Source organism: Nannospalax galili, unplaced genomic scaffold, assembly GCF_000622305.1.
Source record: "Nannospalax galili isolate Female #2095 unplaced genomic scaffold, S.galili_v1.0 scaffold280, whole genome shotgun sequence".
NCBI lineage: Eukaryota > Metazoa > Chordata > Mammalia > Rodentia > Spalacidae > Nannospalax > Nannospalax galili.
This window is the reverse complement of record NW_008347808.1, coordinates 1,435,739-1,455,335: the sequence shown is the minus strand read 5'-3', so window position 1 is coordinate 1,455,335 and position 19,597 is coordinate 1,435,739. Positions and strand designations below refer to the sequence as shown.

General features: G+C 38.2%; 1 protein-coding gene across 4 annotated transcripts in view; it reads right to left on the bottom strand.

Moving 5' to 3' along the window:
* Positions 1-19,597, bottom strand: part of Heph (hephaestin) — an 85,995-nt gene that overhangs the window by 41,408 nt on the left and 24,990 nt on the right. For all 4 annotated transcript variants that reach the window (XM_017800936.2, XM_017800937.2, XM_008844361.3 and 1 more), the window contains 5 exons: positions 17,125-17,261; positions 15,890-16,021; positions 12,079-12,290; positions 11,014-11,164; positions 8,209-8,421 (listed from right to left, as the gene is read on the bottom strand). In XM_017800936.2, the coding sequence (XP_017656425.1) occupies positions 8,209-8,421; positions 11,014-11,164; positions 12,079-12,290; positions 15,890-16,021; positions 17,125-17,261 (845 nt within the window). The remainder of the gene's footprint in view (positions 1-8,208; positions 8,422-11,013; positions 11,165-12,078; positions 12,291-15,889; positions 16,022-17,124; positions 17,262-19,597) is intronic.

Sequence of the window (19,597 nt, the reverse complement as noted above, 5' to 3'; positions counted from 1 at the left end):
ATTTGCTATATAATCTTGCAACAGTTTCTAATTCTTTGTATGTTTCAGTTCCCCCTTCAGTAAAGTGAGGATTGTTTTTCTTACTTTCTTTGGCTATTTGAGAAATAAATACAAGAACACTGGCAGGATTGTTTAACAAATAAACGTGCTTTTCTCACAAGCCTAGTGACCTGCATTCAGTCCTTGGAACTGACAATGGAAGGAGAGAACCAACTCCCTAAAAGTTGTTCTCTGACATCCACATGTGTACCAGGGCATGCATGCAACCACCCTCAACCATACACATCACACAGATACACAATAGTAATAGTATTTTAAAAGAAATACAATATTTATTTTAAATAGACATCCTAGCACTGAATACGTGCCAGATAAGTGAAACTACAAGTGAACAACACAGCTTAATAATTATTAGTCCAAGGTAAGCACTGACCTCTTTTTACTATAAAATATCTCCCCAAATAAAGACAGGTTAATTCAGATGTTTAAGAAGAAATTTTCTGATCACATGGATGGATCGATGGATGGATGGATGGATGGATGGATGGATGGATGGATGGATAGATGTGACAGAGCATTGAAAGCTGTCATCTTAGGTTTTGTACCTTGAACTTTTCAGATATCCATCATGTATAGCTGTATTCTGGAGGTACATGCATCTGATATGCAGCCCCAGGTTGCTATGTCACACTCTCCGTCTCAGAGAATGTTAATCAAATGGAAAACTTTTTTTTGTCTTTTTGAGCCAGGGTCTCCCTGTAGCCCCAGCTGTCCAGGAACTCACTATGTAGACCAGGCTGGCCTTGAACTCACAGAGATCCACCTGCCTCTGCCTCCCAAGTGCTGGGATTAAAGGCATGCGCCACCACGTCTGGCTGGAAAACTTTTTTTAGATTATTATTCTCTCTGGGCCCTTACCTCCTGCCTACTACCACTACAATTACTTCATCAATTCCAAAGCCTTTTAAGAGCTATTCCCAAACTATTGACCCAGTCCCATTTCCCACACTCAACTACTTTTTCAACTAAATGTATGTTGGAATCTCCCCTCATATATCTCATTTCTACCTTGGACTTTTCACTCATGCTGATGCTCTCTTTCTAAACTGTACATGTCCTTCCAACCCTCAAAATCTGTGAAAGCCCACTCATTTTCCAAGATCCAATTCTTATTTATTTCAGAAGACCCTCCCTGATGATTTGGGCCCCAAATGACTCTATACTATTGGCCTTTCCATTCTTGGGTATTTCATATCTAAATGATGGGGATAAAGTGCTCTTTCTCTTTAAAATTAGTTCCTTACACCTTAAAAGAAAGGTCTTTTATCTTCATATCTACTCCCTAAGCCTTCTATTTTCATCACCATTTCTATACCTATTCCACCAATAAATCCTAGCATGTCTTCCTTCAAAATTTCCCCTTTATAGCTTGGTATAGCTTTGCATGCCTGTAGACCCAGCTTCTAAGAAGGCTTAGACAGGAGGATTAATTGAGCCCAGGAAAACCAGGCTAGGCAAAACCAGCCTAGGAAACAAAGCAGAATTTCTATCTCAAAATAAGCATCCTTTCATCTCCACTGCCCCTCCCCTAAGTCCAAGCCCTCATCATCTCTTACTTGAAACTGTCAGCTCTGCTTCTTCTTATGCCCTCTTCATCCCTTATCAACACTAGATCTGTAGTGCTCTTTAATAAATATAGCCTAAAGTACATTAAAACTTGTTTTAAATGTTCCACTCATACTTAGAATCAAATCCGTGCTCCTAGCTAGGGTCTATAGGCTTTACATAATATAAATTTTCTCTAAAACCTCATATCATGTCAGGCACCACCTATCTCATTATACTCCAAAAATTTTTGCATTCTCTCTGCACTCTCTTTTTTAGATAGAGTACACCTTAAAACTAACGCTGATTTGGAGCTCACTATGTAGCCCAGACTGGGCTAAAATTTGTGAGCTTCGTTTCTGAGTGGGATTACAGGCATTCCTGGCCATAATGACATTTTCCTGACTCTTGACAAACTGTACTTGCTCTCACCTTAGGATATTTGCAATTGCTTCACCTCCTCTGCTCAGGGATCTTCACACACTTCCTCTTCCTCGTTATTTAGGTCTGAGCTTAAATGTCTCATTTTTCAGAGAACATTTATCCTGAAGAGCCTTCTCTAAAACCATACCTTCAACATTTTATCACATCATTGCACTTTATTTTATGACAGGTATTGTTATATGAAATCGTTTATTTTTGTGTTGATTATTAAGGCTATCCTAAGGTAAAGATCATATCAAGAACAGGTGGAATGACACATGTCTATAATTCCAGGACTTCTTTTTCCTTTCTGGTTTTTTTTTGGGGGGGGGCGGGGATAAGGTCTCCCTGTAGTTCCAGCTGGCTTGAAACTTCCTCTGTAGACTAGACTGATCTTGATTTCACATAAATCTGCCTGCCTCTGCCTCTCAAGTGTTGGACTTAAAGGAGTGCACCACCCCACTCAGTTGACCCCAGCTCTTGGGAAGCAGAAGCAGGAGGATCATGAGCTCAAGGTCAGTCTGGAATACATAGTAAGTTTCAGCAGAGCTGTGCAACAAGGCCTTGTTTCAAAACACAAAAGCACACACATGCACAAGAAGACTGCATATGTCTTAAGTACCTCATTATCACAATACTAACACCAGACAGAATTCAATAAATATAGGTTTAGTGAATCAATGTGTCAGCAAATGGAATGATTATACACACTGTCCAAAAGCCAGGCAAGGAAGATGCCTCAGCAGGTAAAGGCATGTGCTTCCCAGCCTGACAACCTGAGTTTAATGGTGGAACCCATATGGTGGAAGGAAAGAACCACATGTATATAGTACACACGCTAAATAATAAATAAATAAATAAATAAATGTAATAAAAGTTTTAAAAACAAAAGTTATGGGCCAGAATCTAGGATTTAAAAGAAAGTATGATGATCACTTGAGGATATAGAACAAGAAATTTTCTTATGTGGAGCCTGTTGTCTAAGCCGTTTCTTTCTCAAAACTCTTCTGTACTTGGCTTCTGAAATGCCTTTTAGCATACCATATCGAGATGAGAACCAGCTCATTGGAGTCGGCCTTCCTTAGTAAAGATTTCCTTCCAAACACGTGTACTTCCTGATGCTAAAATGCTCTTGTCACCATTGCCTCATTTGGGGGCAGTAATTACTCCTCCTTCAAAGATCAGCCTGAGGCTACATGTAGAAAAGCTCAGGCAGAATATCTGTTTTCCTAGCAAAACTTTGCAACTCAGAACGAATCTGTCACAGCTTCCTGTGGCACAAGGTCTCATCATAGGCTTGGAAGTAATATCTACATACCTATTATCTCCCTTTCCCACTATTTGCAAGCTGCCTCATTCATCCTTATCTCTATGGCACATAAACCAAACAGTGAAAGAGAATAGATACTTATTGGAACAAAATACTAGAAGAGACACCATGAAAGACTTAGGAACAAAAAAGAAGAAAAAAAGAGGAAAGAAGAGGTGTAAGACAGAAGAAATTGAAGGAAACGGACACGGGAGGAAAGCAAATGGGAAAGAAATAAATATAAAAAGAAAAAAGATGGGCCAGTAAGATGGCTCAGTGGCTAGAGGTGCTTGTTACCGAGCCCAGGACCTGGGTTGGATCCCAACTGGTGGAAGGAGAGAACCAAAACCTGAAAATTGTTCGTTGACCCCACATGCACAGTGTGGTGTGAGTGCAGACAGACAGACAGGCAGACACACACACATATAAAGTAAATAAATGTAATCAAAAGCTCAAAACTCATTAAAGAAAAAGGAAGCAAAGAAAAGAAGATAAACAGGAAGAAGCAAGAAAAATGACAAGTGAAAATGTAAAGAAAAACAAAAGAAAAATCTAGAATAAAAGGAAGTACACAAGGGTAGAAAGAATTTGATAAGGAAGGTAAAATGTAAATAAGGACGGACTGATAAAGAAAAACAAAGGGCAAAATGTTAAAGGAATAGAAGAAAAAGAAGGAAAGAAGGGGGAGAAAGACAAAGGATGAAAAGGAAGGAATTAGAGATGAAGAGAAAACAAAAGAGGAAAGGGGGATGAGGGAAGACAGGAAATGGAAAAGAGAAGAAAGGATGGGAATGATGAACAAAGAGAGAGTTCCCATGGGAAAAGATGGGCAAGAAACTATAATGTGGGGCCAGACAGTAAAAAATTTTCTTTGCTACTGAATAATCTAGCATGAGTTTAATGGAGCATAATACATTCAGGCTTTAACCTTTTCCCTGACATTGTGTCTGGTATTAAAGCTCCAGTATCAGTATTTCAATTTGAATAGCTGAATCATACTACATAGGGAGATATTTTTAAATATAAGATGGTATTTTCTATTAAAGGTAATGTAAGCTTATTAAAATTTAAAGCCAAGAAAAAAGAATGATGAAAAAAGTCACCAATAGTCACAGATAAAAACTCTTTTAACATTTTCTTGACTTCTTAATATCTGATTTTGCTTATTTTTAAACATAATCGTAAATATCCAAGACATAGTATGCTGATTTTCCAAAATGATGTTTTAATGCAAGGTCTTGCTATGTTGCCCAGGCTGTTGTCACCCTCTCTGGCTCAATTCATTTTCCCAGCTTAGCCTCCTAAGTTGCTAGGACTACAGACATGCATTACTGTGCCTGTCCAGAGTGATATTTGTAAAGCATCTGCAAATCTGCACAAGCACATCTATATGCTTACCCATCAATTCCTGTCTCTCCAGAATCCCAAAGCCAGATTCTAATCCTTGCTGATCCATTATATTGCTCTGTTTTTTTTTTTTTTGAGAGCTAGTCACAATCATCTTTCTCCATCTTAATCACAGAGCAAGTACCCAGAGGCAAAATAGAGAGTTCAGATTCAAAAGATCATAGAGGCATGAGATTAATAGGATTTGATGGAGGATGAATCAGAGATAAACAAAAAGAAAAACAGAGAGCTAGTACTTCTGTCTTTCCCCTTCAGGTCTATATTCTTCACATCCATTAATAAAATCAATGAATTTAAATTATATAAAAGGGTCCCTACTAATCCCAGTGTTCTATAACTTGGGATTTCTCTTTAAAAGTTTTAAAGATATGAAAAGACAAAGAAAGGATGAAAAAGATTTGTGCTATTGCTAGTAACAAAATTCAAGATTCTTAACCAAGAATGACATTTTAAGGCCTTACTTGTACATATTTGCCCTACCCTTTTCCCTACAGACTACCCATAAATTTTTTTTTTAATTATTTGAATTGCGATCTCATTTTATTGCCCAGGCTGGTTCCCAAATACTGAGCTTAACCATTCCCTCCACCCCCGTCTCAGCCACTGAAATGACTCAGCCTATAAACACACACCACGGTGAGAGGCCAGAATGTTTTAACAGCTACTCTATTTGGCCCATAGCATGGCACAGAAATAATTTCATTCATTTCCAGTTCGAGTGAACACTAGAAAAATACAGATATGGCTGGAGATCCTGGCTGACTTTTCAGGAAGAGATAAAATATGGAACTTGGCTTTGGGATTAAAAGGACAGAATATGATCTATCTTATTCAGATTTTCACCACTTTACTCACTTTCTCAGTGAGTACATGTGTTTCTTATACTTCTTTCGGCTCCATTTAGTGATGTTTCTAATATACTAACAACTATCCCTGGCCAAGAAGATATTCTAGGTAGACTGGAAACAATGGGTAACCAAGATATCTGAAGAGACTAGCTTTATGTTGTGTCTCTAAAGTCTAGGTCCACACAGAAATTATTAAATTGTTAAAAGAAATTATTTTCCTTAAGAAATGTTCCAAATACAAATGGAATTTATGCAATCAAAAAAATAAAAGGTTTAGTAGGAACTGCAGATGCATACATTTTCTTACAAACACTGTTGCCACCTACTGGCTAGAAAAAGAGTACACCCTAGGGACTGAAAAAAAAAACTGCTTCATTATAAAAGTATAAAATCTTCAAAACCATAAAACAAAACAATGTAGTAAAATTTTAAAAAGCTTGAAATTAATCAAATTTACAAAAAAATTGAGTCAAATTTCTTCTCAAAAGAGAAGGGAGAAATTAATGGTAAGAAGAAGGGAGGGGAAATTAGAGGAAGAGAGAAGACAGGAAGGGAGGAAAAGAAAGGAAGGACTGATTCTAGCTACAGAGAAGGGAAGTGATTAGAGCAGTTATTAGTGAGCCAGTGAAAGGTCCTGACCTATAGTTCCTAGGTAAATACACACACATGCACACACACACACACACACACACACACACACACACTGAGATCCAAACACACACACTGAGATCCAGACAAATGAAGCAATGTGTTCTTGCCATACTTGAAGGAAGCAGCAAAGCAGGGACTGGAAACCAGATCTTCAGATTTCTAGTGATTTCTTTTTATACCAACACACTGACTTCTTTTCAAGATATGTTCTTTCACCCTTCCTCTGTTCCTTGCTACAGCCCCAAGGTAGGTCATACATGGTGTTTAAATATTAGTCATTACTAAAGCAGGTCAGTGAACAGAGCAAAGCTTTCTCTGGATTTTTGTTCTCTTTACAAATCCATTTAACTAAGCAGTATTTTTCACACACACACACACACACACACACACACACATCTCCACACCAAGAATGGAAGGGCTTGGCAAAATTATCAAAAATAGCAAAGTTAAACACCCATACAGGTACATGGCATTGCCCTTCTTTCCAAAATGAGTTGCAGGTATAAATTCTCTATGTGGCCAAGAAGCTGTGTGGATAAGTGCACCTTTATCAAGTAAGAACAGCAGATCCCAATCTTATCCAAAGGAATATAGACAACTGATTTCCACTAGATGAAGATGGTTCAGCTGACCCTCCTAAAACAAAGACCTCTGGATAGGCTGACTAGATTCGCCAGAAGGGCCAGTAGTGGAGAATGGCTGGGGGTGCCGACAACACAGCAGAGAGTAGCAGGGATATCAGAGTATAAGGGCTCTAGTGGGAGAAGGGAAGCTATGGGAGGGTGCTACCTAGGAAGTGGGTGTATAAATAAAAAAAGAAAAAAAATTCTTCAAAGCATAAAAATTTGCTCCTTAGTAATTAGTAGATGTGAAAAACATTACCATTGAAATCTACCTGATGACTTAACCGACTCTGACTAGTAATACTCAGGTACATAGAGATTAGAGATGCATATGCAAACATCTAAGTGTTGGTAGCATTAAAAATGATATTGTTTTCTGTATGAAACAATATATTTTAAAATGAAATGCAGATGTTTCTTAAAGGTTAAAACCTCATTCAATTTTATGTCTTATGGGCTTTATACAGAGTTCAATATTGTATAACTGTATTAATTCAACTGTGAACCTAAAAATTTACAGTCAATTTTGAAAGAGATATATCTTAGCTCTGGAAATTGTTGTTGAATATGTCAATGCTGTTGTAATGAAATGCTTCTTCTAATTACATGGTTATTAAATAAATAATTTTAAAAAAAAGAACTGCCCTAAAGCTGAGCTGTGCTCGAACTTCTCACCTCATGCTTGAGAAAACAGCTTTCTCAACCTTTTATTCACTCTGTTATGCTTTTTGCAACTGAAGAAAGCATCTGTCATAGTTAGCTTCAGTAGTCAACTTGACACACCTGGCAAGAAGGACCCTCAACAGTTATTTTTTTCTATCAGAGTAGCCTGTGGGCATGTCTGTGGGGCATTTTCTTGATTGTCGACTGATGTACAAGAGCCTAGCATACTGTGGTGCCATTCTTTGGCAGGTGGGCCTGGCCTGTATAAGAAAGATGGCTGAATGTGAGCCTGGAAGAAGCCAGTTAAGCATCATTCCTCCAGGTTAGAGAACAGAAACCCACTTCAGCTCCTGCCTCCAGGTTTCTGCTTTGAGTTCCCGGCCCTGACTTTCCTGAATTGTCACCTGGGATTTATGGACTGAAATAAATCCTTTCCTCCCCAAGTTGTTTTTGGTCAGAGTTTTGTCACAGCAAAAGAGGAATCAAAATAGGACATCATCCAAATAATAAGAACGTGGAGGATGTACCAAAGAAAGAGAAGATAAAAAGTTTTGGAAAATCTCCCCAGTCCCCTCAACATGCCTCTCCTTTTCTTTTCACATTCTGTTGGCCCCTGTCACTCCTGGCCCCCATACTCAACAAAGCCTGTGAGCCTAGGGCCAAGTACTAAGGCACTTACCAGGACTGTCAGGTTGCATGATGGCCATCACAAATGTGTGAGGAAAGAGCATGGCTGCACCTTTCCTCATGCCCTGAAGCTGTATGGTGTTGCCCTCGAACATGACCCCATGCACGTCAGTCTCTGTGCCCAGGCCAAGCAGGTGCCAGGCCACTGTATCACCCTTGCACATGTCCAGCCTGGGCAGGTTAGAGAACAGAAACCCATTAATAGCTGGAAAACAAAAACACAAGACAAGATAGGGAGATGAGATCAGACTACTCAAACCCTGATCAGCAGCATGGTATCAGCTCTGTAATATGGTTTCTCACACGTGAAAACTTCAGATCATCCTAAACTCTTTAATGCTAGTCACATTCAACTCATGAGTGTGTCTTTGGGAAGAGAGCCTAATTACCTTTTCTGGTCTCACTTGTTTCCCCTCCTACACCACACACTACAAATAATGCACTATTCTCTACTACTGCAACTCCTCACACACATACACCATACACACACACACACACACACACACACACACACACACACACAGATGCCACCTGTTCCCACTGTTTTCCAACTCTTCTTCCATGCACTACACTTCCAATTCTCTTGCAAGCTCGGATTGTTCCTTGTCCTCAGTTCTCATTTGCCACCCCTCCATAGACTGTATTCCCCAACCCCAGCCTTCCATGTTCAGCTCTCAAACAATTTCCTCATCTTCATCCTGACTGCTAGTGTCAAGGTTATTTCCTCCCCCAGAACTCCCCTGAAAGCCTCCTTCCAGGTACCCCTACTTGAAGTAGTTTTTACCCACATAAACAGACACACAGACACACACACAGACACATACGCAGACACACACACACATCATTATCCTATTACATCTATTTGTCTCTATGTCTCAAGGTGTTAAACATAATATACTCATAGGTTTTATATCTTTTTTTCCCTAAACCTGGAATACACTTCAGTTCTGGGCTCTATGGTATTATACTAATCTACTACTCAATCATCTCCTCTAAGGAGCTCTCTCTCTCTCTCTCTCTCTCTCTCTCTCTCTCTCTCTCTCTCCCCTCTCTCTCTCTCCTCTCTCTCTCTCCTCTCTCTCTCTTCCACCCTCCTTGTATCATCAGACTTTCAATATGCAAAATTCTGTTATACAATTTATTTCAGAGTGTCCAAAATCTCCTGCAATATGCATCTCATTTTCATCTGTATCTGTACGACTGCCTGTGTTGTGTAGCTGTGATGCTGTTTGCTACCAATTAGGAATTCAGTAAATTCAAAACGGGAATGAATGTAGTTCATGAGACCATTTTACTTTTCCCATATAATAGAAATACCTTGGAAGGGGAACCAAAAAATGGAGGCAGAAGACAATGCATTCATTCTTATGCACCTCACCCTGTCTACCCGCCATCCAAATATAGGGAGGCCTGCTTGAAGCTTATCATTTTCCATGCTCTTAAGAATCAGATTCCAGAACTCATCCTATTTAATAATCTCCTGGGATTCTGACTGAAACATTGCTAATCTCCTGTGCTGCTTCCCCAGTCCTAATTGCAAACCTTATCAGTCTTCAGCCCTAGTTCAAGCACTCTGTTCTTCAAGGAATCCTTTAACTGTTTCTCATTAATGTTCTCCTCCTCTGAATTTAAAAAAGCTTTTACACAATTTCGTGCTTAATTATTGCTATCTTAGATTACTTTATAATTGTTTTCATGGTTGTAATTCACATCATATTGCAAATTACTGGGAGATCACTGAAATCTGTGATCATTCATTCATTCATTCATTCTCCTACCTATCCCTTCATTAGGTAGTTCAGCAACTCAACATTTAAAATGTACTAGAATCTAATAATTAAATAATGTAGACAATACAAAGATAACCAACATACTCTAGAAGTCAAGAGCCATGCAACAAACAATTACAATGGAACATGCTTTAAAAATGACCTCACTAAAGTGCAGCGGTAGTTAGGTAAAAGAATCATCACCTTGGACTTGAGTGGTAAGATGTGGAAGTGTGTGTGAAGTAGCTTTTGAGTAGAATCTTAGAAATGGGCATGATTTACAAAGGTAAATGTGTAAAAACGGAGATTTCAGGTGCAGGGCACAACATTGAAAAACATAGAATAAGAAAAGTATAAGCTATGATTATGGGAAGAAAAATGGCCTTACTTTGCTGAAGTACAGGATATGGGAAAAGGGTAGAGTAATGCAAGACTGGATGAGGGCTATAGCTGTCCCTCAGTGCTAGAGCACTTGCCTAGCAGATAGAAGGGCCCTGGACTCTATCACTGGCACTAGAAAGAGAAACAGTACAGTAATATCACCTCAGCTTAATTTGTCATATTCTGTAGAAGATAACTTATACACAATTTTCCTCTCACAGTATTATCTCACAGAGCCTGCCATATTGTGGAAAATACAAGATGTAAGTGTAAAACAGCTGTTGTTCAGGGCTGAATAGATGGCTTAGTGATTAACAGTGCTGACTGCTTTCCAGAGGACTCGAGTTCAGTTTCCAGCACCTATGTCCTGCAGCTCACAACCACTTCTAGCTTCAAGTGATCTGATGACCTCTTCTAGCCTCTGTGGTACCCACAGCATTCACTTACACAAGCACACACATGCAATTTAAATAATAATTATAAAACAGAAGAGCTGTTGTTTTGAATTCCTCAATCTAGCTTGTCTCTTGAATAAAACTGATAAATCAGATGAACATTTTTCAGGGACTGGTTAAGACTATGGGTTGGGTTATCATTTACTGGGACCATTTTTCCGTTACAATCCAAGGCAAAATTATTCCCCATACCATGCATCCGATTAGAGTCCTGGAAGCCTTCAGCATCCTCTGAGAGCAGTCGGGAATCCAACATACCAGCTGCTTGATTGTCATCGTTGTACCAGCTCTCGTTCTCATCAAACACAGTGAAAAGGAGGAAGAATTCTTTATCTATCCCTTTCTGCAGGCCCAGTGGAAAAAATCAGAGGGAAGAATGAAAATGGTTTCAACAGTTGTATACCATGTATTTGTAAACCCGAGGATTCCTGATTCTTTCTCATGTCTTTTAAGACTCAGAGCCAAGCCTGTATCTCCTGCTCAGAACTGCAGCTGTTGTAAGGCGGATTTTCCTCAGGAAACTACCACTTGGACAGGGGCGAAGGAAATCAGAGTAAAGGAACAATACTACAGTAGAGAAATATGTACACTCGTGGGGGAGGGGGGGCAGGAAAGAAGCCTGAAATGTGGATTAAGGAGATATAGTACAATCTGTGAAAAAAGATAGCTGGAAATCACCTGGAGAGAGGACTTGGGGAAGGTAGTTAGGAAACCAGGGAAGAATTCTGGAGGAAAATTAGAAAATAAGAGAATTAGAAAATCATCACTATTATCATTACATCTACTATCTGTTTACTATATGGCAGAAAGTGTCTTGAGCACTTTATATATAATTTCATGAATTTTCACAAAAACCAAAGGAAACTTCTTTTGTTAACCCCTTCTTCACAAATGAGGAGACTGAATTTAAGAGATGTTAAGTAACTTGCCCAAGGTTACACAGTTAGAAATGATGGGTTAGATTTAATATATGACAAGCAAATATGTGGATTAGGAACAATTTTAGGGGTTAATGAAGTTGGAGGTGGAATAATGGCTAGAGGATCAAAAGCTGAGGAAGTTGTGTGTTGGTATATAAAATAATAACATCCATAATAGTAAGCAGTCACCAACTATTAAGTTCTGATATGATGCTTTGTTTTATTCTTTTTTTCAGTCCCATACCACTAAGATCCAGTCCCATTCTTAGCTCATATCCAGCAACCCAGTTTTATTTCTCTCTAGTCAGTCTTTCTATCCAGACAACTCCTGCAATACCTGTTTGCCATCTGCACCCAAGGCACCAGCCTTGCACACAAGCAGGGGGCCCACCAAGCCAGAATTTGTATCTCTTATGGAATCTGCAGCAGAGAAGTACATCCAGGTGAGACATGCAGGATCCTGAGCAGTGGGACCAGCTTGAGGAGGGACTGTCCAGCGGTATGTTACTTTCTCAAAGGTTCCAGCTACCAAGCCAGGATGGGATGAACCTGCAGGGCAACCTGGAGTCATTATTTACATTAACTACAGTGAGGATCATCAGCTCCAAAGAGTCAAATAAAAAGCATAAAGCACTAAGACATTTTAGAACAACAATGACAGCAATAAAATGGAATAATGAATATTGAGAAGAACCCAGGTCTATAAATCAAGAGAGCAGAGTTTGGTTTCTGGCTCTGCCACTACTTATATGAACTGAGTCAACTGAAATATGCTGAGGTTTCAGGTTTCTTAAATCATATGATCTCAGTATTTGAAATATGCCTTATTTGAAAACATACATTAATTTGATCTTATATCCATACTCCACTTAAATTTGTCCAGTGAAAGGAAGAACTATTAACAGTCATCATAGTCCATTTCATATTTGAACACTTCTGATTACTGATTGTTTTCTCTTTCTATGTATACATATATGTGTATATGTACACACACACATATAAATATAATGTGTGAGAGTTTACATAATGTTATATATGTATGTGTGCATGTATGAAAAGCACTAAGGCTTTTTCTTTTCTACTCATTTTTTGCCGTGCTGAAGATCAGACTCAGAGCCTTATGCATGCTAGACAAGATTTCTATGACTGAGATACAGTCCCAGTCTTAAGGCTGTAATTTTTTAAATTTGTGCATGGTCAAGCAATGCACAAAACTGTTTTGTTCTTTTAATTTTCAGCATATTATTAATCAAAAAAGTATAAATGAAAATACCTACATAATTTTAGAGCTCTGAAATTGGCAAATATTTTATAAATTTTAATCAGTGCTGGTAAAAATGGTTTGGATGGCTTCTACATCTTTCATTCACATTTAAAGAGAGTTAAAGGGGCTGGAGAGATGGCTCAGCGATTAAGACCACTGACTGCTCTTGCAGAGGACCTGGGTTCGATTCCCAGCACCCACATGGCGGCTATGAACTGTCCTTAACTCCAGTTCCAGGAGAATCTGAAGCCCTTCTTCTGACCTCCGTGGCATTGCACAACACGGGTGCACTCACATACATGCCGGCAATACACTCAATACATATAAAACTGGAGAGATGGCTCAGCAGTTAACAACAATGGCTGTTCTTGCAGAAGACCTGGGCTCGAATCCCAGGACCCGCATGGCAGCTAACAACTGTCTGTAACTCCAGTTTCAGGGGATCTGACAGCCTCTTCTGACATTCGTGGGCATTGCACAACACGGGTGCACTTACTTACATGCAGGCAATACACATAAAATAAAAATAATAAATAAAAAATTTTAAAAGATTTATTAAAAATAGTAAATAAAATATTTTAAAGAGAGTTTAAGTACAAACAGGAATAACATTTTTGGGAAAAATAATGGCAAAATGCATCAAAAATTTATAAAGTTTCATATTCAGAAATAAATATATATAGTAAGTAGTGAAAATGTTAACATAAAGTATTAAATGAATGTGAATAAGACAATAGTGAGTTTCTTTAAATGTAATTGCTTGTAGGACTGTGTCATTTTGATAAAAATTATAAAGATTGCCCCAGTAATTGTGAAGGTGTGAGGAAAGACACTTTCTCACGTTCTGTTGCTGCAACTACAAATTAATGAGACTAGAAATCTTTCAGAAAACAATTTTGAGGTAGGTTTTAAAAAACCTTGGATTTTATATCCTCTGATAAATCAATTCTCTATCTTAAAATATATACTTAAAAATAACCATAAAAATATATAAAGAGCATACACAAGCACATGATTGCTATAGCAGAAGGGTTTAGCTTGAGGCGTTTCTAACGTAACTGTTTGTATTCACTCACTGTTCCTAGCTCTGCCAGTTTTCATATGTAGAAAACTTTAAATGGTACATTGGACATAAAAAAGAATTTGGTATTTAAGAAGAGAAAGGGAGGAACAGAAGGCCAAATGAGGGCATAAAGGGTGAACATGACTGAAATAAAATATGTACATGTATAATAATATCACGAACTCATTATTTTGTACAACTTAAAAACACTAATAAAAAAGAAATTTAAATTTAAAAATCATACAATGTTGATCTCACCATCTAGACTCAAAGTCTGTTGATAGCATTTTGCTATCTTTAACTTATCTACATATATTGAGGGGACTCAATAGCTCAGTTGTAGAACATTTGCCTACCGCATATGAAGCTCTGGGTTCACACCTCAGCGACCACAAGGGAAACATATCTCCATCTATGTTTATCTATATACATACACACAGTTTTATTTGTGTCTTTTCATTTCTGGAATCATTTAAAAATAAAATTTAAATCACCATGACTAGATACTTGAAAATATATCAAGAATCTTCTATACTACCATACTAACATTTTCAGAACTAAGAAAATCCCTTAATATCATCCAATATCTAATTTATGTCAAAACTTAAGTTGTCTCCCAAGTGTCTATGTTGTTTTGGATTTGGGGTTTTTGAGACAGTGTTTCAGTGAGTAGCACAGGCTAGCCTACTCATTAGTAGCCAAGAGGAGCCTCACACTCATAGTGATCCTCCTGCCTTAGCCTCCCAACTTCTGTGCTTAAAGGCATGAGCTGCCATAGCCAGCTTGTTATGGTTGTGTATTTGACAGTGTCTTGCTGTATAGTCCCAGGCTGGACTCAAATTTGCAATCCTCCCAACTGAGCCTCCTAAGTGCGTGTGTGCCTCCCTATCTGCTTTAGAAATATCTCTTTAAAAAGCTATGTCATATCAAGGATCACTAAAAGTTTGCAGTCTGTATTTGGTTAATGCCTACTTCTGCCCCTTCCTCTATAATATCAACTTCATAAAAGGAGAATATCTGAATGTCTTATGATATTCTCTTTTATTTCAAATTTGTCTGCAAGTTTGACATTTATGAATTTTGTGCTTCTTATAAGTTTAGTTTAGAATGAGCATAAGACAATATACTGAGAGAAAATAAGAAAGTAATTACACAATAATCTCACTTTTAGGGTTCTGTCCTGAAATGACAACCCAAAACTAAAACTAGGATGTATATATTCATATGCTGTAACCTGTTTTAGAGTATTCAAAACCACTGAAAACTTCTATGCCAATAAAATGGAAGCAAGAAAGTAAACTATGGGAAATCCATTCAACAGAGTATTACAAAGTCATAAAAATGTTGTGTCATCAGAAGATATATTCTAATGTTGGCAATAGAATGAAAAATTGTACAAGTGACATCATTTCATTTTTTCAATAAATACATATAGTAAGTACAGAAAAACATTAAAAGAAACATGAAAAGTACTTTGCAATGTGCCTATGAATGATTATTATAATTTTGTTTTTTCAAGGTCCATAATATCTACTTTATATAAGTATATTGAAATAAATTTTTATTTTAGTGCAAAGAATAGAACTCAGAACTTTGCCCACACTAGATATAAACTCTACCTCTAAGATATAGCTGTGGCCTCTAAAAATACTGTTAAAAAGTTCTTTGCTATTAATGAGCTTGGCTCTGATTCACTGTTCCATCTTGTATTCATTCGACAACACGTATACATGATCACATTCTCCCCGTTCTCCACTTATCTGTCCTCTAGAGCCACCTGCTACCACCCGTAGCCCACATTTTTGGAAACTGCTAGCTCACCACCATTGTATGCAGTGCCTTCAAAGTCTTTCTCATAGAAGACACCATGGGGCTGTATGCTGAATGGCTTGGAGGCACGATTGTAGAAGACCACCTCAATAGTATCACCCACCTCAGCCCGGATAACTGGTCCTGAAAAATGGGAAAGAGAGACCATGAGAATAAAAACAATGATGAAGCTGACTGGAAACAGATGGCTAGGAGGAGAAAATGTAACTGAATATGGACAAGATAGATAACTTCTCTCCTTAAAATAGTAATGACCTATTGCAACTGTAGGGCTATTTATAATTAACAAAAGCACTTTTAAATCCATTATCTTTTGTGGTCCTCAAATAGCACAATAAGGTATTCATAGGGGATGTTATTAACTCCATTTTACAGATGAGGAAACTTCAGCTCAAAGAAGAAAGATTGACCTACACAAATTCAAATGGCCCTTTATCTATAGAGCCATAACCTCAGGCCATGACCTTCCTCTACACCACTGTCAGACCCAATCAAATTAGTACTAAGTTTCATAGTTGCATCTCCCAGTAGGTTCCAGCTAAGATATGAGCTCACCAAATCTTAACCCAATTCTAAGCAAAAAAAAAAAAAAAAAATACAGGTCCTGGATAAGGTGGCCAAGGCAAAACGTCTGGGCTTCCTGAAAGTAATCCAACCACATCTAAGCTTGCCATACTCTTTCAATAGTATGCTTTAGACCTTCTGGATATCTCCTCCAAGATCAGACTGTAAGCCTGGTTCTGTATCCCTAATAATAATAAGAAAAATATCTGTGTATTAAGGCAGTGTGCTTCTGGCTCCAGATTGCCGAAATTCTGGCCAATCTTAATGCCCTTATATAGCATCTCAAAAATACTCCTACAGAAGCAATTCTCAAAATGAAATTTGTTTCATAATTTCATTAGAGAATGCTACCAAAATATTTCAGCAGTGAAAGTTTGAAAAATGATATATAATCTTCATTCCCATCTTGAATATTTATCATGCACAAAAAATATAAACCCAAGGTTATCAGAAGTCTTACAGCAAAGAATTTTATTTAACTAAACTTAACCTACTAATATTCAAGCACACTCTGATCCATTACAGTTTTTACAAATATTCAATCTTGGGAATCAACTTGGAAAACACTAGTATACAGTCTACCCTTGAGTTATCCCCAGGCTCAAGCTTTTAAGTACTCATCCATTCTCTGGCTCTAAAGAATTGCAATAAAGATTCCTCACCCAGGATTCCAAGATGTGTTTCTTCCTCCAGATGTACCTTTTCCTGGAATGTCTCATCTTTGAAAGCTTCATATTTTACTTTAAAGTACGTACCCCCAATTCGGGTAGAACTCTTCTGGAAGAACTTCTCTGGATCACTGGCATATAAGGAGGCAAATGTTTTATGATTTCACTTATATCAAGTAGACTCCCACCTCACCCTTAATCACATATTTAGTCTTTATGGACCACCTACATTAACTCACAATAGTGAAGACCCCTCTTGTGGTACCAATGATCTTAAGTAATATACAGCTTCTCTTTGAGCCTTTCCAAAGAAAGAGACCTTTTTAAAGAACAGGTACTATTGGATAGTCTAATAATTGAAGTTAATTTTATGCTAGGTTGAAATATTCTTCCTTATAAATTTCATGTACTGAGACTGGTCCAGTCTTCCAGTTACACAGGGCTACACAGGGCATATGACATTGGACTACTATTAGATATGAACAGGGTGGAGTGGTGATTTCATGAGGCATGGTTGCTCACTTTAGAAGTGAGGTGAGTAGAAGAAAGATTATGCTAACTGCTGCATGAGGACAGCATTGAAGAGGTTGGCTTCCTTTCAGGGTCTTTGCTTCAGAAAATAGTCATAAGGACAAAGCCGGTGGCCACCATAGCTGGCCAGGCATCCAAAACAAAGACTTGGGTATTGCTGATCCTGTGGCTGTTGTTAACTTTCTACACCAGCCTTCTACTCTCAGCTAGCCAGATCTGGATGTTCATTGTACACTCTGACTCTTTGGTTAATATGTAAGATCTGATGTGGCCTCATTTTCTGTCTGCTTTGTTGGAGAGATGGTGTTTAATACTGGAGTGGGTGGGGCATGATAAGCTGTCAAGTTTCTTGCTCACACCAGTGAAAGCTCTGTAGGTTATCTTAGTCCTCACAACAGCCTGTACTAATGATCCTCCATCCAAGTTCATTTGCTCACTATGAGGAATCCTCTACATTTCTCTTTGGCACCTCCCCTCTAGAGAGACTCCAGAAACTCAGCATTGGATAGATCTTGGTAGCTGTTTTCTTTTCCTTTAGTAGCTTCTGAGATCACCATTTTTACAGAATAAACACATTTTTTTCAGAGCTTCAGTAGAACATGAACATCTTAAATGGAATAATGCCTCATTTCTCCTACCATATAGGCAGACTCTATCTCTGGTGCTGCCCCAGGGTAGTAGCCACTCCTTGCAAACAACATCCATTTACTGGTCTCTCTAGGGCAACTGGTCACTTGCTCAGTGACTCCAGCTTTGTACATTTAAAGTGATCATCCACTTGCTCATTGGAACTTTTCTTCCTACAAGGTCCAATAATCTGTTATCTACTTCTCCCTGAGCACCAAATATAAAACCTCTGGCCCTTTTTTTCTGTACTCATCTTGTCAGGAATGAGGACTCTGGAGAATGTCACCTTATTATCACTGAAAATTGTGCCTTTGGACAATGAACTCAGATTTGACTAAAAAAATGTTTAAAATATTTTTATCTCCTAGATCCTAAAAAAAGCTCACTGACATGTTCTATAGGTCCTAGGAAGCTAAATTGAGGAAGAAACAAGATCTATAATCGTCAGCACCAAACACCCCTTTATAATGCCCCAGTATATCCTTCCATTCCAAGACCATTTATCCCACGTAAATCTCAATCTTCTCTAACCACTCATACAGTGAGATAGATGAAAGGGGGTATATCTTTGTAATATACATTATATTAATAAATTGTCATGTGCTGTTTAAGCTCACTTAGAGGTTGGATCTGGAGGTGAGGTTTCCCCCACGCCCCCCAACTTCAGACCCAAGCCTGTATGTCTTTGAATGTTCTCTAACACACCCCATCCATGATGAGCTGTTTCCCAAGCTGGGTTTGAAAGGGAAAGGAGACTAGCAAAACAGCTCAAAAAACAGAAAGTGAAAATATCATGCCCTTGAAAATAGAAGAGTACATTGTTAGAGTAAAAACATTATGTCCTTGAACACAGCTGGGAAATAAATCACTCCCAGGCACCTACCCAAAACAAAAGACTTAGCTGTTGATTATTCCATGGTATAAAAATACCTGTGATGGGGACAGATAATTAGAAGTCTCACCCAGGCGAAGTTATTCTGCCTGGGATATTCTTTATCATCAGACTCTCCCATACACTGTTTGGGTTCTCAGGGCTTCTTCAGTAGTTTCTGCTGGATGATATGCCTGATGTGATGCTCTCCTATCTTTCTGCAGTGTGCTGTTTTGTTCTTTTATTCTGTATACTGTATACTTAATAAATTCACCCCTTTGAAACAGAAAACATGGCTACTGTGGATCATTCTCCATATGGAATGCTCTCCCTAGGCATTGAGCAGGTGTGAAACAATAGTAAAATCTATTTAAAAACTACTGCTATAGAAAAGAAAGAACACTAAAGAAGAACTCTTTGCACAAAGTTTGTATTACT